General features: G+C 38.4%; 1 protein-coding gene across 2 annotated transcripts in view; it reads left to right on the top strand.

The window, feature by feature from the left end:
* Positions 1–23,456, top strand: part of CYRIA (CYFIP related Rac1 interactor A) — a 149,800-nt gene that overhangs the window by 94,721 nt on the left and 31,623 nt on the right. For both annotated transcript variants that reach the window (XM_049902643.1, XM_049902642.1), the window contains exon 4: positions 7,448–7,527. In XM_049902643.1, the coding sequence (XP_049758600.1) occupies positions 7,458–7,527 (70 nt within the window). In that variant the 5' untranslated portion in view covers positions 7,448–7,457. The remainder of the gene's footprint in view (positions 1–7,447; positions 7,528–23,456) is intronic.

Genomic DNA, 23,456 nt, shown 5'->3' with positions numbered 1-23,456 from the left:
CATCAGCTCCAGGGGGAGGCTTTCTCTCTCTGTCAGCCTTCTCATTCGTCTTCCCCTGGGCTAGGAGCTTCTCCGTGCAGGAACTCTGGTTCCAAAGGATGCACTCTGTTCTCGGTGCCACTTTCTTGGTGGTATGAGGTCCCCCACTCTCTGCTTGCTTCCTTTTCCTTTTTATCTCTTGAGAGATAAAAGGTGGTACAGACCACACCCCAGGGAAACTCCCTTTACATTGGATCAGGAATGTGACGTGGGTAAGGGTGTTACAATCCCACCCTAATCCTCTCTAACATAAAACTACAATCACAAAATGGAGTACAACCACACAATACCGGAAATCACAGGCCAGCCAAATTGATACACACATTTTTGTGGGGGCATAATTCAATCCATGACAGTGATATTTCATGAGTCACTTTGGTAGTGTTGTTTTTGTTAGGTATTTATGTTTCCCTTGGACTTGACGTTATGCTTATAAAAGGGAGTAAGTACTGAAATAATCATCTGATTAAAAACTAAAGTTTTTTTTAAGGATTTCTTGAGCACTCACTAAAAGAGCGTCCTCACTATTCGTATTTTCAAAACATTTTTTATATTGGGCATTTTTCTGTCAAAATATGGGTATTAATCTATGTAGGATTACCTAAAGACCCCGGCCTCTAATTATTGCAAACTTACATAAGTAATGTTGTTTTGAAACCTAATAATCAACCTTTTAACCAACTTTGACACTTAATTTTAATAAGTCTAAAGTTCCCTAAAATATATCTCTTTCTTAGGTGTATTTTGAGGATGCAATAAGAAAATATATCAAAAACACTGTGTCTGACTCACAGAAAATCTCTTTAAAGCGTTAGCTATTAATACCTTTAAGCATTTACCTGATTACAGCGTGGTGTGAAAGGAATATACATAAGAATACACGTAAAGGGCCATGGATCTTGGAAAACCAAATCTAGATGTTAAATAAAAATGCAAATTATATGATTCTGGGGCCGTTGCTTGCATTTCTTCGATCCCCTGAATATTTTAAATCATAAGATGAATTGTAGTGTTGAATAATTATAGCTAATATTTGCACAGCACCTACAGCATTCGCAGTGCTTTCACATCCTTTTCATTCAGTCCTCGCACAAGCCCTGTGCGGAAGATATTATATTACTGTTGTGCAGATGAGGAACCCAAGACTCACAGCTAAAATCACTTGTTGCAGCATCATAGGGGACTTAGATGGTGTCATATATGTCTGCAGCTCTTTAAAACACTCATTCATCTACTACGTACACTGTAAATCTTTTGAGAACATCAGTTGGCCATACTGTTATTTTGGCCGAGTCTCTGCTTCAGGTTCTCAAGACTGTCTTTATTTTTATGGAGAAGTCCCAGCTTGCCGTGACACAGGAAAACAGACCCAGCTAATTGCCAAAAGCATCATACCAAGGACCCAGTGGCCCTGATGCCTACACACCTTCTTTTTAGTAGAGAAGGGGCAGTGTCCTGGGAAATCCAGACATGGAGGAAGATGGATATCTCCAAGAGCAAAAGTCCATCTAAAGTGGTCATGGATAAAAGGAGGACCACCTTCCAATGCTATGCTCCAAAGCAGGACATCCCAAGTAAGGCAGTCAAAGAGCCTATATTCAGGGCCCCACCCCTTTATGAGTACTCATTCAACTGGTGTTTCCTTTCTTGGCTCCTCATTTGGTAGCTAGGACCTTGTACTCTCTCCCCTTGCTCCACTTCTGTCATACCCTCCTCTCGGAAATGAATTTAGATCTTGCAACAGTCATGTACACCACTTTAGATATATCATGTCTCAGGGAAGATTTGCACTTTAAAAACGATCTCTGACAGGGGAATCACTGGGGTGTGTGTGTGTATGTGTGTGTTTAAAGTAAGCCTAAACTTTACAATATAAACAGCATAAATCAAAAAAAAAAAACAAACCTGTTGCCATCGAGTCTCTTCTGACTCGTAGTGACCCTATAGGACAGAGTAGAACTGCCCCATAGGGTTTCTAAGGAGGGGCTGGTAGACTAGAACTGCCAACCCTTTGGTTAGCAGCTGAGCTCTTAACCACTCTACCACCAGAGCTCCATAAACAAAGTACTAGTTTTAAATAATAAACATGCTCAATGAATTAGTTGAACTGTTCTATGTGAGGAATACCTCTTATCATTCTCCTTTAGGGATTCTATTTCTAGTATTTTAGTATATTTGTGTCAGACTAATTTTTTCCCTATTTCTCTCCTTCTTCAAATGGGTTCCCTTCCCTGTTTTATTTATTGAGAAAAATTTTCCTATTTCTTGAACTTCCATAAACAGCTTCTTACTCTATCTATAGAAACTACCCAGAATCTTTGTTGTTTGAAGGGCTTCAGGTCAAAGCCCTCCCAGAGGGCTCAGAACTCCTGCTGGATTGTGGCATTCTCCCTGTTTAGGCCTCTACACAAAGAAGCCCTGGTTGCACAATGGTTGAGCACTCAGCTGCTACCCAAAAGATTGGAGGTTCAAACCCACCAAGGGCTCCCTGAGAGAAAAAACCTGGCAATCTGTTCCCATAAAGATTACAGCCTAGGAAATCGTATGAGACAGTTCTACTCTGCCCTATAGGATTGCTGTTGGGTCACTATGAGTTGGAATCGACTTGTACATAACAACAACAAGAAGGCGTCCACAATGTAGGGGAGAGGGGTAAGTAGCTGGTGTCCCTTGGGGCAGACCCAGCAGCAGATCATATTAGGAGTGTAGCCATGGAGTCACTGAATAGAACATGAAAACCAGAGTTCATGTTCCTGGCTTTCCAGATTATACCCCTGGATTTTCAACCAGGCTACTCTGCCACACATTTGGCTTTGAACCCACTGCTCTGAACACGGAAGCTGTGAGTCTCAGCTCATCCTCCGATAGGACATCCTCTGTGAGGCATTCTCTCCTTGGTTAGCTGAAAGAGATTTCTCTTGGCTTGACTGTTCTAGAGGCATGACCACTGCTTTCTTTTTATCTTTTTTTGTGGTGGTTTAATGATCAAGAAAAGCTTTTCTTCTCCAGTGTAGCCAGTATGTTTTTGTTTTATGAACGCCAAATCCAGTAAGGGTCCATTATTTTCTCCTTTGCTTCGACTGTTCAGAAGCTCAGATCCAAACTGATAAGTCATCTCCATCAAAGGTGAAGACCATATGTACTGTATGGCCTGTCATTCATGTACTATTTTCAGATCTACCTTCATCTTACTATTCTACTTTCATTTTTCTATTCCCCCTGCTTTCATTATTTAAGTATTTACATTAGGTAATAAAAAAAAAAAAATAGAAAAACCTGGTGGCGTACTGGTTAAGAGCTATGGCTGCTAACCAAAAGGCCGGCAGTTTGAATCAAACAGGCGCTCCTTGGAAACCCTATGGGGCAGTTCTACTCTGTCCTATAGGGTTGCTATGAGTTGGAATTGACTTGACAGCAGCGGGTTTGTTCTTTTTTTTTTTCTGTTTAATAGTGTATAAAGGAGCCTTGGTGATACAGTTTTTAAGCACTCAGCTGTAAACCAAAAGGTCGGCAGTTTGAACCCACCACCTGCTCCAAGGTAAAAAGATGTGGTGAGCTGCTTCCACAGAGATTTGCAGCCTTGGAAATATGGGGCAGTTCTACTCTGTCCTATAGGGTCACTATGAGTTGGAATAGACTCAAAGGCAGTGGATTTTTAATAGTGTATAATAACCTATCTTAAATCCTTTTGTTGAACAAGATAAAATATTAGCAAATGATATGTACATTAATGAACTAATCCATCTCACTAGTAACATGGTGCATAGCAATGTATTTTGTATTCCCTTGGGAGATGTTTAAAAACACTGGAAGATCCCTGGCGTGAGGAATGTGGTTGGGGCAGTAGAGAAAGCTCTGTGATTGAGGCATCTTTCCAAGTAGAGCCCTGGGTCCAATGAAAAACAACCATGGGCTCTGCTCAGAGACCATCTATGTGCTGTTCACTCACTTGGCAGGCCTCTTTGAACCAGAATGTTTTCCAGTATTATTATAGCTATTGAGAGAGAAAGTAAATGTCAAAAAATTTTGTTATGAAGGAGATGAGAGAAAATATTACTATACTTTGCCAGAGACCTTGCCCTGAGTTTTAAACTTACATTTTCTAAATTCTTTGGGTCTTGACTAGACCCCTAATACTACGTAATGTCCCACAGACATTGTTGAGGCAGCTCCTGTTTGGAATGTGACACATCTAGAATACCGAGAGTTCCAAGTAATTGCCCTTGGTTGGTGTTAGAATCATGCGCTGCAATTTTGCCCATATCAGCCAACCAGTATAAATAACCCTTTCAAATGATAGAATTCCACAGCTAATATTTGGATGCATTTCCACATGTGTTCTTTTCAGTCTGTTACTAATTTTATAGGCTTGACTATTTCCCACCCAAGTACTCTGACAGTAAAATCGTGCGCAGGATGGAATTGTAGGAGGAAGCTAAATCCATTCCGGTCTCTTGTGACACATTAATGGTTCAAAACTAGGGATATTAAGAATATTTAACTTCCATTAAAGCATTTTATATGGAATTTGGGGCTGCTATAGAATCATCTTTCTACGAGAAGTGCCTCCGGGTCTGAGCTGGAAATGTTCATGAAGCTGGAGAGAACCTCTTTCCTCAGGACCTCAGGAGGGCATGTGGATACTGCTCAGTGGTGGAGATGGACTGGGTGGGCTCTGAGCTTTAATCTGACAGAACCTGACTCACATAGAGCTTTACTAAAAAATATCTTAAAAGGAAATGTACATAAAGGCAGAGGAGAAAAGGAAGAATGGCTGAAAGAACCAGGAAGATTCTATTGGAAGAGAAAAAATATGGCATTTGTGTATGTGTGTGTCCAAATATTCATATACCTCAAGGTGGCAAAGGTCTAAGAAGTACTTTCTGACCAGTACATAACTCATCTTTACAACATCCTTAAGTGCTGATGTAGCATGCTGTTGTCGTTCCAAAAAAAATAAATCCGTTGCCATCGAGACGATTCCGACTGATAGCGGCCCTATAGGACAAAGCGGAACTGCCCCATAGGGTTTCCAAGGAGTGCCTGGTGGATTCAAACTGCTGACCTTTTGGTTATCAGCCGAGGCTCTTAATCACTATGCCACCAGCGTTCCCCTTTGTTGTCGTTAGATGCTGCCAAATCAATTTGGACTCAAAGTGACCCTATGTAAAGCGTAGAACTGCCCCATAAGGTCTTCTAGGCAGTGATCTTTATGGGAGCAGATCACCAGGTCTTTCTCCTGTGGACCATGTAGGTAGATTGGAACTGCCAACCTTTTGGTTAGCAGCCGAGAACTTAACCATTGCACCACCAGGGCTCTCTGTGATATAGCACATCTCTTCTTCAAGATCTCCATGATGAAGTTCACTGTCTCACAAGGAAAATAACTTAATATTCAGACAACTCGAACTGATAGGAAGTTTTTCCTGACGTTGAAGGTGTTCCTCATTATTTCCTCATTGGTCCTAGTTCTCCTCCCTAGAGTCACAGACGACTTAATTAATTCATTATCCATAGGATAATTCTCACTAAGTATATGGAGGCTGTTACAACAATCATGACGATGGTGATGGTGATGATTGCCTTCACCATCATCATAAATAACGATAGCACATAGCATTTCCTGAGCAATCCCTATCTGTGCTGTGTTAAGCACTTAACAATTTTATTTCATTAATCCTCACAACTGCTTAATGTAGTAGATACTTTTCACAAATTCATTTTACAGATCAGGAAACTAAGGATTACAGAGATGAAGTAGCTTGCCCAGGAAAGCCAGCAGAGTTAGCAGGAAGCAAAGCCAGGATTGAAGTCAGGCAGTATGACTCCTGATAAAGAGACTCCCTTAAAAAAAAAAAAAAAGAGTTGCCATTGAGTTGATCCCAACTCATAGCGACCCCATAGGACAGAGTAGAACTTCCCCATAGTGTTTCCAAGGATCAGCTTGTGGATTTGAACTGTTGAACTTTTGGTTAGCAGCCAAGCTCTTAACCACTACGCTACCAGGGCTCCAAAAAGCCTCACTAAGTGATCTCTTTTCTAGCCTCCAGTCAGTGAGCCATGCCATAGTTCACAGGATGCTGTCAGCAGGTGTATGGGTGCTTTCTCAGTGCAGTATTATGGAATCTGGATTCCACCACCTTCTGCATCCAAACGAACAGTTCCCTATATATTCTTATGCACAGAACCATCCCTTTACTACAGTCTTTTTTTTTTTAGCCACATCTTTCTCAGTGGTTAAAATTTCTTATGTCAGCATTCCCAGACTACCAGAAGTCATGTGCATAGAAAATGCAGCTCTACAGTTTCCTTTGACTGGTCCACTGAGTTTTCAGATTGATCCTTCACAAACCGAGATAACTGAGTCAGAAGAGGTCGCTTGAAGTAGATAGAATTAGAGGAACAGAGCTCAACATCTAGTAGCTGCTCCATAAATATGTGTTGAATGAATTAATGGATGAGTGGCCTCCCTAAAAAGGCAGTTTAGTTTTTAGAGCTGAGAGCAGGAGACATTTTTCTGATTACTTAAATAACTACATTATTTTTGTTTATTGTAAATTTGTATTTGTCACTGAAAATTATTGAATTTGTATTTCTCTGTTGATTTGACTCACCCTTGCAAAGTTTTTAGGTCACAGTTGCATGGAGAATAACATTTTAGATATTATAGCTTTTCACTTTCATGGCACATGAAGTACCTAGTCTAATTACCATTGAAATGTCAAATTATGAGGGCCTCTGACTTACATCTTTGGGAAATCCAGCCTCCTGTACAGGAGCACCGGGACTGTGAATCTGTGTTTTCTAAGCTCTGTTTCTCTGGAATATTAAGAAACCTACCTACCATTCTGGACAAATATTTTAGCAACGTCTTTATTCTTGCCCTTGTTCATTGACATAGTGTATTTCCATAGCAATGGAAAGGAAACAAAGCAAAGCTGAAATATTAGGCTTAAAGGTTCAGTGGGTTAGTGAAGAGAAAAAGACATTCTGTAGAATGAAAACGAGGATATCTAAATATTGAAACCCTGCCTCCTATAACTAAAATACATGGCTCTTGAAATAGAATGCTCTTTGGTTAATTTAGTGAATGAGATAAAAGGTCTAAGTCTATTCCTGAGAGAGAGCTTATATTCGGACAACTCTAATTAATAGAAAGTTTTTTTTTTTGGTCACACTTTGTGTGGTTAAGCCGATGCCCTGAACTTTCAGGAACCCAGCACCTCAGAGACATTCATCAGTCACCAGTTGAGGAATGAATTGCTAAAATATCCCCCAGGATAGAGCTGCTTTGTACCAGGTATTCAGAAATAGCTACAGGGTCCCAGTGGTTTGTCAAATCTGCCCAACCCTTTGAGTCTCTTTCTTGCACTGCTAATGGTATTTGGTTTTGTGTTGCATTTTCCAGGTTTGCTGGGATGGGGAATCTACTCAAAGTCCTTACCAGGGAAATCGAAAACTATCCACATTTTTTTCTGGATTTTGAAAGTAAGTTCCAAAAATTAAAAGACAATGATGGCAATGTTTCATTTTCTTTACAGCTTGTTAATAAGGAAGTTATAACATAAAGATTTATATGATACTTAAACCAAATCCAACTGTTATTATGCATTTCTTTATGAGTTTTTCACCAAAGATCGTTTTTCTTTGTATTTTTCTGTATACCTGATGGAAAATCTTTTTAATGTATCCCTGATTTTCTTTGATTTGTAGGCCTCCCATAGATCATTATCATATATTTTTCCTAATAATGCTCATAAATTACTACCTCATACCTTAAAAAAAAAAACAGTAAGTACAGCAATTTACACAGATTAATATAAAACAAATAACACTAGAAGTGAAAGAGAAAGTAACCAAAACTAGAAATAAGTTTGCAGATAGTTTATTTTTTGAGTCTTCTCCCTCTGTTCTTTATGTATTATTTGATTGTACAATATCATTTTGGGATTTTGAGATATACCTCCTTTCAACCAAAAGGTTATGTTTCTTTTATCAAACATTTTATTTTATTTTTTCCTAATAATAAAATGGTTTAAAAATTATGACTGAGTAAATACCAAGATTGTGTCCTGTCTTGTTTGTATTATTAATTGAATACATTTAAAAATGAGTGACACAGTCATTTGTAATCAGCCCAGATCTCATACTTTCATCTTCATTCTTCTGCTACCCCCTTTTTTAAAAAAATATAATTCCGAAATAGCAACAACAGTTAGGTTTTTTTTCCAGTACTCACCATTTTTTTAAACTTTCACCTGCTTTAAACTTTAATTTTTCAAAAATATTTTATCTGTATTTAAAAAAGGTAATAGTAGAACTTCCTTACACGAAGACTGAACGTTCTAGTAGAGAGATTTTATAACTAAATACTAGAAGACCCTGCCAGGGTATGCTAATTCAAAAGGTGAGAGCTCTCTAGAGGTATCTTTTCAGGATTCTTTGGTTTGCTTAAAATAGTGACTGGAAAAGAAAAAGTGGCTCCAAATATCATGTATTCTGAAAAAAAATTCCATCAAGATCACATTCATTGAATGGTATCTCACTCTTGATATAACTCAATTTGTTGTTTGTACTCCTGCTGCTGCTGTTGTTGCTGCTGCTGCTGTTGTTATTGTGGAGTTGGTTTGATTTGGATTGGATTGGTTTGGTTTGGTTTGGTTTGGTTTGGTTTGGTTTGGTTTGGTTTGGTTTGGTTTGGTTTGGTTTGGTTTGGTTTGGTTTGGTTCAGTAACGGGTGCATCTTGAAGCTCAAGAACCAGATGGGTTTCACACTTCGAATAGAATGAATATGCTTTCCTACTGGTGTAACTGTTGCTACACCTCTAAAATATATGTTGTTGCTACTGTCATTGCTTTTAAAATGATGACCTATTAATAACGTTAAAGAATTTTTACAAAATAAATAATCTATTATACTACAATCCTAATTTTACTATTTACATTTTTAATTGCCCCCGTTCCCTTCTTGGTATATGTATTTTACATTACTGCATTCAGCATGTCCAAAGGCCAAAATAATGCTAAAATACCCTGTTCACTCAAAACTGTGGAGACATATAAACACCTAGGGAGGTTACATCCTTGTTCTTTCTCTGGAGGCCACGTGCAGCTGTGCATGCTCACAAGTCCTTACCAGAATCCAGTAACCCACATTTGCCAAGTTAGCTGTTTCTTAGATTCATGGCTTTCCATGTTTCCACAAGAACTACTGTTGAGTTCTTTGCCATGTCTAATCTTAAAATCCCTTAAAATGATCAAAGTAAAACCTTCAGGGCTTTTAAGAAGTAATTTTCACAAGTTCTCTCGAGTGCCAGCTTTCTGAGGCAGTGACTCAGAGAATACCCTACCCTAAAGCATGTGGGAATGGACAGAGAGGAGTGTCTGGTTGAAATCTGTTCTTTCTGTCTCTACAACCAGAGGACTCAGTCTGCTCAGTCTTGTACATTGGACATTCTATTCACATTTTTTCCTCACTCATCTGTGGTGGCTTGTGTGTTACTGTGGTGTTGGAATCTATGCCGCTGGTATTTCAGATACCAGCAGGGTCACCCATGGTGGACAGGTTTCAGCAGAGCTCCCAGATTAAGACAGACTAGGAAAAAGGACCTGGCGATCTGCTTCTAAAAAAAAAAAGATCAGTGAAAACCTTATGAACAGCAGTGGAACATTGTTTGTTATAGTGCCGGAAGATGAGCCTCTTAGGTTAGAAGACACTTAAAATATGACTGGGAAAGAACTGCCTACTCAAAGTAGAGTCAGCCATAATGACACGGATGGAGTAAAGCTTTTGAGACCTTCATTTGATGATATGGCACAACTCAAAATGAGAAGAAAAAGCTGCAAACATCCATTAATAATCAGAACGTGTAATGTACAAAGTATGAATCTAGAAAAATTGGAAGTCATCAAAAATGAAATGGAATGCCTAAAGATCAATATCCTAGGTATTAGTGACCTGAAATGGACTGATATTGGCCATTTTGAATTGGATGATCATATGGTCTATGCCAGGAATGACAAATTGAAGAGGAATGGCATCACATTCATCATCAAAAGGAACATTTTGAGATCTATCCTGAAGTATAGTGCTGTCAGTGCTAGGATAATAGCCATATGCCTACAAGGAAGACCAGTTAATATGACTGTTATTCAAATTTATACACCAACCACTGAGGCCAAAAATGAAGAAATTGAAGATTTTTACCAGCTTCTGCAGCCTGAAATTGATCTAACATGCAATTAAGATGCACTGATAATTACTGGTAATTGGAATACAAAAGTTGGAAACAAAGAAGAATAGTTAGAAAATATGGCCTTGGTGAAGAAATAACGCCAGAGATCGCATGATAGAATTTTGCAAGACCAATGACTTCTTCATTGCAGATAACCTTTTTTTAACAACATAATTGGCAGCTGTACACATGGACCTCACAGGATGGAATACACAGAAATCAAATTGACTACATCTGTGGAAAGAGACAATGGAGAAGCGCAATATCACCAGTCAAAACAACTGTGGAACAGACTATGGAACAGACTGTCAATTGCTCATATGCAAGTTCAACTTGAAGCTGAAGAAAATTAAACAAGTCTATGAAAGCCAAAGGATGACCTTGAGTATATCCCACCTGAATTCAGAGACCATCTCAAGAATAGATTTGACACATTGAACACTAATGACCAAAGACCAGATGGGTTATGGGATGACATCAAGGATATCATATATGGAGAAAGCAAAAGGTCATTAAAACGACAGGAAAGAAAGAAAAGACTCAAATGGATATCAAGAAGAGACTCTGAAACTTGCTCTTGAAAGTAGAGTGAAAAAAAAAAAAAAAACCAGTTGCCATCGGGTCAATTCCGACTCATAGTGATCCTATAGGACAGAGTAGAACTGCCCCATACAGTTTCCAAGGAGTGACTGGTGGATTCAAACTGCAGATCTTTTGGTTAGCAGCCATAGCTCTTAACCACTATGCCCCCAGGGTTACCTGAAAGTAGAGTAGTTAAAGAAAGTTGAAGAAATGATGAAGTAAAAGAGCTGAATGAAGATTTCCAAGAGTGGCTCAAGAAGACAGAAAAAGGTATTATAATGAAAATGCGCAAAGACCTGGAGTTAGAAAACTGAAAGGGAAGAACACGCTCAGCATTTCTCAAGCTGAAAGAACTGAAGAAAATTTCAAGCCTCGAGTTGCAATATTGAAGGATCTGATGGACCAAATATTGAACAACACAGGAAGCATTAAAAGAAGATGGAAGGAATACACAGAGTCACTGTACCAAGAAGAATTGGTCAACATTCAACCATATGATGAAGAACCGGTGGTATTGAAGGAAGAAGTCCAAGCTGCACTGAAAACACTGGTGAAAAACAAGATTCCAGGAATTGACAAAATATCATTTGAGATGTTTCAACAAACAGATGCAGCACCGGAGGTGCTCACCTGTCTATGCCAAGAAATTTGGAAGACAGCTACCTGGCCACCTGACTGGAAGAGTTCCATATTTGTGCCCATTCTAAGGAAAGGTGATCCAACAGAATGCAGAAATTAGCAAACAATATCATTGGTATCATACACAAGTAAAAATTTGGCTAAAGATAATCCAAAAATAGTTGCAGCAGTACATCAACAGGGAACTGCCAGAAGTTCAAGCCAGATTTAGAGGAGGACGTGGAAAAAGAAATATCATTGCTGACGTCAGATGGATCTTGGTTGAAAGCAGAGAATATCAGAAAGAAGTTTACCTGTGTTTTATTGACTACGCAAAGGCTTCAAATGCTGTGGATAATAACAAATTAGGGATAACATTTTGAGGGTAGGAATTCCAGAACACTTTTTTCATTGTGCTCATGAGAAACCTGTACATAGACTAAGAGGCAGTCATTCGAACAGAACAAGAGAATACTTTGTAGTTTAAAATCAGGAAAGGTGTGCATCGGGGTTGTATCCTTTCAGCATACTTATTTAATCTGAATGCTGAGCAAATAATCCAAAAACTGGACTATATGAGGAAGAATGTGGCATCAGGATTGGAGGAAGACTCATTAACAACCTGAGATATGCAGATGACACAACGTTGCTTGCTGAAAGTGAAGAGGATTTGAAGTACTTACTTACACAGATGAAAGACTACAATCTTCAGTATGGATTATATCTCAACATAAAGAAACCAAAAATCCTCACAACTGGAGCAATGAGCAACATCATGATAAATGGAGAAAATACTGAAATTGGCAAGGATTTCATTTTACTTGGATCCATAACCAATGCCCATGGAAGCAGCAGTCAAGAAATCAAACAACATACTGTATTAGGCAAATCTGCTGCAAAAGACCCCCTTAAAGTGTTAAAAAAAAAAAAACAAAGATGTTAGAGGACAAAGGTACACCTGACCCAAACCATGGTATATTCTGTTGCCTCATATGCATGGGAAAGCTGAACAATGAATAAGGAAGACCAAAGAGTTGATGCCTTTGAATTATGGTGTTGGTGAAGAATACTGAATATACCATAGACTGTCAGAAGAATGAACAAATCTGTCTTGGAAGAAGTACAATCAGTTTGTTCCTTAGAAGCAAGATATCGAGACTTCCTTTCACATACTTTGGACATGTTATCAGGAGGGACCAGTGCCTGGAGAAAGACATCATTCTTGGTAAAGTAGAGGGTCAGAGAAAAAGAGGAAGACCCTCAACAAGATGGATTGATGCAGTGTCTGCAAGGATGGGCTCAAACATAGTGATGATTGTGAGGATGTGCAGGACCGAAGAGTGTTTTGTTCTGTTGTACATAGAGTCACTGTGAGTTGAAACTGACATGAGGACACCTAACAATAACAACAACAATTAACATTTTAACCAAAGAAAGGTCATGATGGCTAAATAGAAGGTTTAAAAATCTTGAGTTTTGACAATGGTTTATGGTGCCAAAACTTGAAAAGATATAATTTTTTCATGAGGTGGAAATGTGGACTGGATTCCTATGTCTAGCTGCTCGTCACTAAAACTAGCGCTATAGCATTTAAGGAAAATACAAAAATGTAAATTTATAAAATATGTAGAATCCTGTTTATTTCCTTATAAATCCCAAGGAGCAGAGTAACTATTTCACAAAGGAAGAAACTGAGACTTTGAGAAGATAAGTAGCTGGGCTGGGTCACACAGGGAGCAATTAGGGAAACTGAGATGGGAGCACGTATCTCTTTTGCTCTCCTCGTCCCCTGCTTTGCTTCCCTTAAGTGCTTATCATAAGCAGCTTTCTAGAAGTGTTTCAGCCATCATTCTATTCCTGAAGAGCAAGGGATATCTTATTCATCTACAAACTAAAATATTTAAAACAAACAAAAAAGTTTATTTGATTTCTTGGAAATGCTATTTGCTAAAGGTGGTTTTTAGGAAAGAATGATGATGGTCTAGGAGAGTAGGAAAGGTAGGCTGTGCTCATGATTTTTCCTTGAGTTTGTAGATTTTCAGCTCAATCCAGGAAGGGTGCATTGAGCATGGTTATGAGGGAAGCCTGAGCGGTGCACCACCAAGAGCTCAACAGGAGCAGTCATTGCCTAGTGAATGCACAGTCTAGTGTGGAAGACAGTGTAGGCACATACTTCAAGACAAAATAGAATAGGGGACATAAGACAGGCACAACATGGCATGTCAGTAAAAAGGGAGAAAGAGTACACGTGTAGCTTCTGGAATTGAAAGGCTACAGAAGGCATCAGGGAAGTCTTGAAAGAAGTGGCATTTCTCTAGGCACAGATGGGGAGAGGAATTTTCCAAGAGATGGAAGCAGTATAATTCATATCTAGGACTCAAATGTGAAGGACATGTTTGAAGAACAGCAAGAGGTTCAATTTAGACTGAGCACCAAATACTTGTTGAGAAGAAATCGGGGCTGAACTGGAAGGCTAGCTTGAGTTAGACCATGGTAGGTATGGATGCCAGGCTGAGAAGCTCAAGGCTGGAGGTCCTTAACTTGGGGTCTTCTCCAAAAAGAATCAGTGAAATCACTGAGGGAAACTACAGAGTGAACAAGAGCTGAGAAGATAGGAACGTTTGGAGTTCATATGCTTAGAGGGAGCATGAGGAGGGCATCCAGGAGTCACTGGAGAGGAAGGAGGGAAACGATAAATTGAGATTCCTGAGGACAGGGCCTGGGCCCTGTGCAGTTTTGTGACCCAGCACTTAGCTCCATGTTGATCACTGAGCACTGAGCACAGAGCGAACCTCAGTAACAGATGTTGACCATATGAAGTAACGGAGTAAAGCAGGGTAGCTCCATATAGCCAGGAGGGGACAGACTCTTAAGAAGGAAGGAGTGTAAACAGATTCAAATGATGCAGAGCAGTCAAGGAGGCTGAGACTTTAAAAGGAGATAATGGATTGATCAGTGATGTATCCAACCACTGTTGACCACTGATAGAACAGTTTCAGGATCCATTGCTTTGAGTACAGAAGTCTGGATTACAAAGAGTTAAGGAGTAGGGGGTGGCGGGAGGAAGGAAGGCTGAACAGCATGTTGGAAGGGCTTAAATGAATTTGGCATTTCTACTTTGACTGTTGAATATTCTTTTTGAAGTAGGTGATGGAATATAATTGAACTGGGTCAAATAGATATAATTAAGCTGGGTCAAAACATAATAGAAAATTAGACACATCTGTCCTTAGGTTTTCCAGTTGCATAGATCTGATTTAAATTCTTGCTTGACCTTGGTAGAGCATTCCACACTTCATGCCCACATTTCTACACAATCACTTAGCGTCTTTTTCACTGTTGTTTTTTCATCCTTTTTTTTTTTTTTTTTCTTTCTACCTGCTCCCCATGTCTCCACTTTCACTTCGAAGGCTGAGAAACAGGGGAGGAATAAAAGATGAATGCAACCACCTAATCCTTCAGGATCTATGGTTTCAGGGACAGTGAATGGAGAGAAGTATGTTTAAAGTTTTGCTGATGATTTGCTCCACTAGATCCACCATTTGGGCACCCACAGTGGGCAGCGGGCATTCCCCTACCAGTGAAGTAGTTCCAGCGATTCCTGGACTGAAGTGATTATTAGAAACATTTGGCAAACATTCTTTTGACATAAATGGGCATCATCCAAAAATTCTAATTCAGTGGTCTTGTCCCAGGAATTCGCTTTTTCCCAAATGAGGAGCAAACTGATTTGGGAACCAAATTTAACTAGTTCTTCCAAGTGGGGCACCAGCCCACCCTAGTGTGGCACCAGCCCACCCTAGTGTTTGAGGTAGGGAAGCTAAACCAGGCAACTTTTTGGAGTTTTAAGATCTAGAGCTGAAATCTTCGGAACTGGTCAGAGTGGGCCTCTTTTAGTTCTTGTTTCCCAATTTTCCTTGCCAAACAGGCAGTGTAAATCTAGCAGAAAATCAGAGCTACGATGCTGTAGCAACACACTTCCTCAGGCCTTCACACCATGTCTGCCTTGGAGAGGAGGGTCTGTGAGATAGGTAGAAGTCAAGTAAATAAAAATCTTTGAAAGCGCTTCGAATAAACTCTGTTTTTTCAATCAGCAAACTACTTAAACTGTCAAACGATTTTTTTGAAGTCTGAACAGACATTTGTCCAAAGAAGATATGCAAATGGTCAATAAGGACATGAAAAAATGGTCATCATCATTAGACATCAGAGAAAAGTAAATCAAAACCACTATAAGATACAAGTTCACACCCACTAGAATGATTGTAATCAAAAAGTAGATACTAACAAGTTTGGCAAGGATATGCAGAAATCAGAATCTTCATGCATTGCTGGTGGAAATGTTGAATGATGCAACCAATTTGGAAAACAGCCTGGCGGTTTCCCCAAAAGGTTAAACATATAGTTTTCATATGACCCAGCATTATCATATGACCCAGAATTCCACTCTTAGGAACATACTCAAGAAAAATGGAGCTGTATGTCCACACAAAAACTTGTGCATGAATGATAATAACAGAATTCCTTATAATAGCCAAAAAGTGGAAACAACCCACATGTCCATCAACTGATGAATGGAGGAAAAAAAATGTGGTCTATCCAAACAATGGAATATTACTCATTAGTAAAAAGAAATGAAGTACAGATACATGCTACAACAGGGATGAATCTTGAAAACGTTAAGCTAAGTGAAAGAAGCCAGTCACCAAAGACCATACACTGAATGACTCCATTTATGTAAAATGCCTAGTCTAGGCAAATCTATAGAGGCAGGCTGTAGATTAGTGTTTGTCTAGGCCTGGGAGAGTTGGGAGAAATGGGGAGTGACTGCTAATGGGTACAAGGTTTCTTTCTGGGGTAATGAAAATACTGTAAAATAATTGTCATGATTGTTGCCCAGCAGTGGAAATATATTAAAAATACTGAATTGTGCACCTTAAATGGGTGAATTGTTTGCCTTACGAATTTTATCTCAATAAAGCTGTTAGAAACAAAAGATTCCTTTGTAAAATCCAGCTTTTTGCTTCTGGATATATGCTTACGCCATTCTATCTGCCCAGAATAGACTACTTCTCTTCTTTGCCTGAATACTACACCTTTAAAATTTATTTTTGTAAGCATAGTTTAAATGCACTAAAATGTGCAGATCTTAAGTGTACAGTTCAGTTAGCTTTGACAAATGTATATACTCACGTAGTCCACTCTGTCAAGACTCACAGTATTTCCATTACTCCAGAAAGTTCCACCATGCCCTTCCTCCACAATACACCACACCTCCCCAGAACCAACTACTGATCAGATTGTATTTGTATCGCAAAAGATTAGTTTAGCTCATCTTGGAATGGGATTATATAGTATTTTTTTTTTCATTCAGCATGCTTTTGAGATTCAGTCATGTTATTCCATATATGAGTAGTTTATTCCTTGTTTGCTGAGTAGTATTCCATTGTGTGAATATACCATAATTTGTGTATTAAAACTCTGCTTTTGATGGACACCTGGGCTATTTCCAGTTCTTGGCTATTTTGATTAAACTTGCTATAAACATTCCTGTACAAGAATCTTTTGGGGCATCATTTTTCTTGGATAAATATCTAAAAGTGGGATTGCTGGGTCATAAAATCAAAGAACCAAACCCGCTGCTATCAAGTCGATTCCTACTCATAGTGACCCTATAAGACAGAGTAGAGCTGCCCCATAGGGTTTCCAGGGAGTGGCTGGTGGATTAGAACTGCCAATCTTTTGGTTAGCTGCCAAGCACTTAACCATTGTGTCAAACAATTTTTCAGTTGGGTTGTACTATATTACATTCCAATTAGCAATATATGAGAACAACAGGTGTTCCAAATCTTTAACATTACTATTGTCAGACCCTTTCCTTTTAGTTACTCTAGAGGTTATGGAGCCCTAGTGGTGCAACGCTTAAGCACTCGGCTTAACATAATAAATGGATACTGATAGAAGGGGAAATAATGTGGAACACGACTTCAAAGTTCCAAAGACTCTAAACTTATTGGGCCCATTGAAACTGGTGAACCCCTGAGACTATTGCCCTGAGACAGCCTTCACACCTTGAAACAAAACTATCCCCTGAAGTCATCTTTAAACAAACGGTGGGGGGTAGGGGGGAACAGTTTACCTCAAAAATTAAAGTGTGTCATGCTTAAGTATTGAATTTAAAAAAATATATGTATCAGCAAGACCGAAGTGATGACAATAACTCTAAAACATAGATGAGAAATTTAGGGAGCAATGAGTCTAAATTAAAAAAATAATAGGAATGAAATAACTAGAACAGAAATAACAAGGATATTGATACAATCTGAAGAATATAACCAATGTCACTGAACAATACATGTAGAAATGTTAAACAGGACCATGTTTTGATGTGTATATTTTCACCAAACAGGAATATATATATTTCTAAGCATTTCATATGTTGACAAAACTAGTATGTTGTTCACTTTCATCTTATTTGCATCTTTGCCTTAAAAGTGTGTTTCTTGTAAACAACATGTAGTTGATGCTGGATTTTTTTTTAATCCAACCTTATAATCCTTTTAATTGGGGTTTTTGGTTCATTTTTTGATGTTTAATTAATTATTGTGTATACATTTAATTAATATTTCATTTGAGTCCATCTGGAGGTTAATGTGTTTTTTGCTGCATTTGCTCTGTTTCTCTTGATATTTTTTCTGCTTCTTTGCATAAATCAGAAATTTTTGGTGTTCTATCTTTTCTGTGGACTTTTTTGTTATGCCTCTTAGTGGTTACCTTTATAGGTTATAACATCCATCTTTAACTTATCACAATCTACCTTCAAAACATATTCTTTACCTCATCAACAATTTAAGAATGTTACTACAGTATACTCTCAATCACCACCCTTCCACCCTTTGTGCTTTGTTGTTATTTTGCTTCTACATGTGCTATGAATTCTGTATTACATTGTTTTTTTTAATATATATTTTTATTGTGCTTTAAGTGAAAGTATACAAACCAAGTCAGTTTCTCTTATAAAACCTTATATACACCTTGCTGTATACTTCTAGTTGCTCTCTCCCTAAGGAGACAGTACACCCCTTCTTTCCACCCTGTATTTCCATGTCCATTCAGTCAGGTTCTGCCCCCATCAGCCTTCACATCTCGCCTCCAGACAGGAGCTGCACACATAGTCTCATGTGTCTACTTGATCCAAGAAGCCCACTCCTCACCAGTATCATTTTCTGTCTTATACTCCACTCCAATCCCTGTCTGAAGAGTTAGCTTCAGGAATGTTTCCTGTCTTGAGCTAACAGAAGGTCTGGGGACCATGGCCTTCGGGGTCCCTCCAGTCTCAGTCAGACCATTAAGTCTGGTCTTTCTACGAGAATTTGAGATTTGCATCCCACTGCTCTCCTGCTCCTTCAGGGATTCTCTGTTGTACTCCCCGTTATGGCAGTCATAGGTTGTAGCCAGCAGGCACCATCTAGTTCTTCTGGTCTCAGGCTGATGTAGTCTCTGATTTATGGCCCATTCTGACTCTTGGGCCCATACTTACCTTCTGTCTTTGGTGTTCTTCATTCTCCTTTGCTCCATGTGGGTTGAGACCAATGGTTGCATCTTAGGTGGCTGCTTGCTAGTATTTAAGACCCCAGACGCCACTCTCTAAAATGGGATGCAGAATGTTTTCTAAATAGATTTTATTATGCCAGTTGACCTAGATGTCCCCTGAAACCATGGTCCCCAAACCCCTGCCCCTACTACACTGGCCTTCAAAGCATTCGGTTTATTCAGGGAACTTCTTTGCTTTTGGTTTAGCCCCGTTGTGCTGACCTCTCCTGTATTGTGTGTTGTCCTTCCCTTCAGCTATAGCTCTTGTCTACTACCTAATTAGTGAATCCTCCTCTCCTTCCCTCCCTCCCTCCCCCATCTCTTAACCCTCAAAGAATATTTTATTCTCTGTTAAAACTGTTTCTTGAGTGCTTATAATAGTGATCTCATACAATATTTGTCCTTTTGCAACTGACTAATTTCACTCAGCATAATGCCTTCTAGATTCCTCCATGTTATGAAATGTTTCACAGATTCATCATTGTTCTTTATCAATGCATAGCATTCCATTATGTGAATATCCCATAACTTATTTATTCATTCATCCATTGTTGGGCACCTTGGGTGCCTCCATCTTTTTGCTATTGTAAACAGAGGTACAATGAACATGGGTGAGCATTTATCTATTCACGTGACATCTCTTACTTCTCTAAGATATATTCCAAGGAATGGGATTGCTGCATAGTATGGTAGTTCCATTTCTAGCTTTTTAAGGAAGCGCCAAACCAATTTCCAAAGTGGTTGTACCATTTTACATTCCCACCAGCAGTGTATAAGTGTTCCAGTCTCTCCACAACCTCTCCAACATTTATTATTTTGTGTTTTTTGGATTAATGCCAGCCTTGTTGGAGTGTGATGGAATCTCATTTGATTTATTTTTCTCTAATGGCTAATGATCGTGAGCATTTCCTCATATATCTGTTAGCTGCCTGAATGTCTTCTTGAGTGAAGTGTCTGTTCATATCCTTTGCCCATTTTGAGTTTTTGCAGTAACATGTAGATTTTCGAGATCAGACACTGATCAGAAATGTCATAGCTAAAATCTTTTTCCCAATCTGTAGGAAATCTTTTTACTTTGGTGAAGTCTTTGGATGAGCATATGTGTCTGACTTTTAGGAGCTCCCAGTTATCTAATTTCTCTTCTGCTTTTTGTGCAGTTCTAGTAATATTTTACATACTGTTTATGCCGTGCATTAGGGCTCTTAGCGTTGTCCCTATTTTGTCTTCCATGATCTTTATCATTTTAGATTTTATGTTTAGGTGTTTAGGTCTTTGATCCATTTTGAATTGGTTTTTGTGTATGGTGTAAGGTATGGGTCTTGTTTCATTTTTTTGCCAGTGGGTATCCAGTTATGCCAGCACCATTTGTTAAAGAGACTGTCTTTTCTCCATTTAACTGATTTTGGGCCTTTGTCAAATATCAGCTGCTCCTGTTGGATGGATCTATGTCTGAATTCTCAATTCTATTCCATTGGTCTATGGATCTGTTGTTGTACCAGTACCAGGCTGTTTTGACTATTATGGCAGCATAATATGTTCTAAAATCATGTAGTGTGAGGTCTCCCACTTTATTCTTCTTTTTCAGTAATGCTTTACTTATCCGGGGCCTCTTTCCCTTCCATATGAAGTTGTTGATTTGTTTCTCCATCTCATTAAAAAATGTCTTTAGTATTTGGATCGGGATTGCATTGTATCTGTAGATCACTTTGGGTAGAATAGACATTTTTACAATGTTGAGACTTCCTGTCCATGAGCAAGATACGTTTTTCCACTTATGTAGGTCTCTTTTGGTTTCTTGCAGTAGTGTCTTATAGTTTTCTTTGTATAGGTCTTTTATGTCTCTCGTTAGATTTATTCCTAAGTATTTTATCTTCTTTGGGGCTTTTGTAAATGGCATTGATTTGGTGATTTCCTCTTCGTTGCTGTCTTTGTTGGCATAGAGGAATCCAACTGATGTAGGTATGTTATCTTGTATCCTGATACTCTGCTGAACTCTTCTATTAGTTTCAGTAGTTTTCTTGAGGATTCTTTAGGTTTTTTCTGTGTGTAAGATCATGTCATCTGCAAACAGAGATACTTTTACTTCTTCTTTGCCAATTTGGATGCCCTTTATTTCTTTATCTAGCCAAATAGGTTTGGCTAGGACCTCCAGCACAATGTTGAATAAGAATGGTGATAAAGAGTATTCTTGTCTGGTTCTTGTTCTCAATACGAATGGTTTCGGTTTCTCCCCGTTTAGGATGATGTTGGCTGTTGGCTTTGTATACATGCCCTTTATAATACTTAGGAATTTTCTTTCTAGTCCTATTTTGCTGAGAGTTTTTATCATGAATCCATGTTGAACTTTGTCACATGACTTTTCTGCATCAATTGGTAAGATCCTGTGGTTATTGTCCTTTGTTTTATTTATGTGATGGATTGCATTAATTATTTTTCTAATGTTGAACCATCCCTGCATACTTGGTATGGATCCCACTTGGTCGTGATGAATAATTTTTTTTTTGATATGTTGTTGAGTGCTATTGGCTAGAATTTTATTGAGGATTTTTGTGTCTAAGTTCATGAAGGATATTGGTCTGTAATTTTCTTTTTTTGTAGAGTCTTTACCTGGTTTTGGTATCAGGGTTATGCCAGCTTCATAGAATGAGTTTGGGAGTATTCCATCCTTTTCTATGCTGTGAAGTACCTTTAGTGGTAGTGGTGTTAACTCTTCTCAGAAAGTTTGGTAGAATTCTCCAGTGAAGCCGTCAGGGCCAGGGCTTTTCTTTGTTGGGAGTTTTTTTAATTACGTTTTCAATCTCTTCTTTTGTTATAGGTTTATTTAGTTGTTCTGCCTGTGTTAGTTTAGGTAGGTAGTGTGTTTCTAGAAACTTGTTCATTGCCTCTAGGTTTTCAAATTTGTTAGGCTACAACTTTTCATAGTACTCTGTTACAATTCTTTTAATTTCAGTTGGGTCTGTTGTGATATCGCCCATCTCATTTCTTATTCAGGTTATTTGCTTTGTCTCCTGTTTTTGTTTTGTCAGTCTGGCCAGTGGTTTATCAATTTTGTTTAACCTTTTCAAAGAGCCAGCTTTTGGTCTTGTTAAGCCCTTCAATAGTTTTTCTGTTTTCTATTGTGTGTAATTATGCTCTAATTTTTATTATTTGCTTTCTTCTGGTTCCTGAAGATTTCTTTTGTTGCTCTCTTTCTGTCTCTTCAAGTTGTAGGGACAGTTCTTTGATTTTGGCCCTTTCTTCCTTTTGTATGTGAGTGTTTATTGGTATAAATTAACCTCGTCTTTCACTGTGTCCCAAAGGTTCTGATAGGAAGTTTTTTCATTCTGGTTGGATTCTATGAATTTCTTCATTCCCTCCTTAATTTGTTCTATAATCCAATCGTTTTTGAGCAAAGTGTTGTTTAATTTCCATGTGTTTGATATCTTTTCCCTGATTTTTCTGTTACTGACTTTTAGTTTTATGGCTTTATGGTCCGATAAGATGCTTTATTTCGATGTTTTGGATTCTGTTAAGGCTTGCTTTATGGCCTAATATGTGGTCTATTCTAGAGAATGTTCCATGTGCATTGGAAAAGAAAGTATACTTGGATGCTGTTCATTGGAGCGTTCTGTATATGTCTATGAGGTCATGTGGGTTAATTGTGGCATTTAGCTCCTCTGTGTCATTATTGAGCTTCTTTCTGGATGTTCTGTCCTTCACTGAAAGTGGTGTGTTGAAGTCTTCTACTATTATTGTGGAGCTATCTATCTCACTTTTCAATGCTATCAGAGTTTGTTTTATGTATCTTGAAGCCCTGTCATTGGGTGCAGAAATATTTAATATGGTAATATCCTCCTGGTATATTGTCCGTTTAATCATTATATAGTGCCCTTCCTTATCCTTTGTGGTAGATTTAACTTTGAAGTCTGTTTTGTCAGAAATCAGTATAGTCACTCCTGCTCTTTTTTGATTGTTGTTTGCTTGATGTACTTTTTCCATCCTTTGAGTTTTTTTTTTTTTTTTTGAGTTTTAGATTGTGCATTTAAGTCTAAGGTGTGTCTCTTGTAGGCAGCATATAGACGGATCATGGGTTTTTTTTTTTTCTTTTTAAATCTGTTCAGCAACTCTCTGTCTCTTTATTGGTGCATTTAGTCCATTTACATCATCGTGATTATAGATAGGTATGAGTTTAGTGCTGTCATTTTGATGCCTTTTTTTGTGTGTTGTTGACAGTTTCATTTTTTCCACTTATTTTGTGCTGAGTAGTTTCTCTTTGTAAATTGTGCATTCCTCTCTTTCATTGTAGTTTAATTTTTGCTGAGCCTTTATCTTCTTTTTATTTTATTTTGAAGTGTAGGATTGTTAGCCTTCTTTGTGGTTACCTTAATATTTATCCCTATTTTTCTAAGT

This window comes from Elephas maximus, chromosome 12 (genome assembly GCF_024166365.1).
Source record: "Elephas maximus indicus isolate mEleMax1 chromosome 12, mEleMax1 primary haplotype, whole genome shotgun sequence".
Taxonomy (NCBI): Eukaryota; Metazoa; Chordata; class Mammalia; order Proboscidea; family Elephantidae; genus Elephas; species Elephas maximus.
Note: the sequence above shows the minus strand (reverse complement) of the source record. Positions and strands in the feature narration are given on the sequence as shown.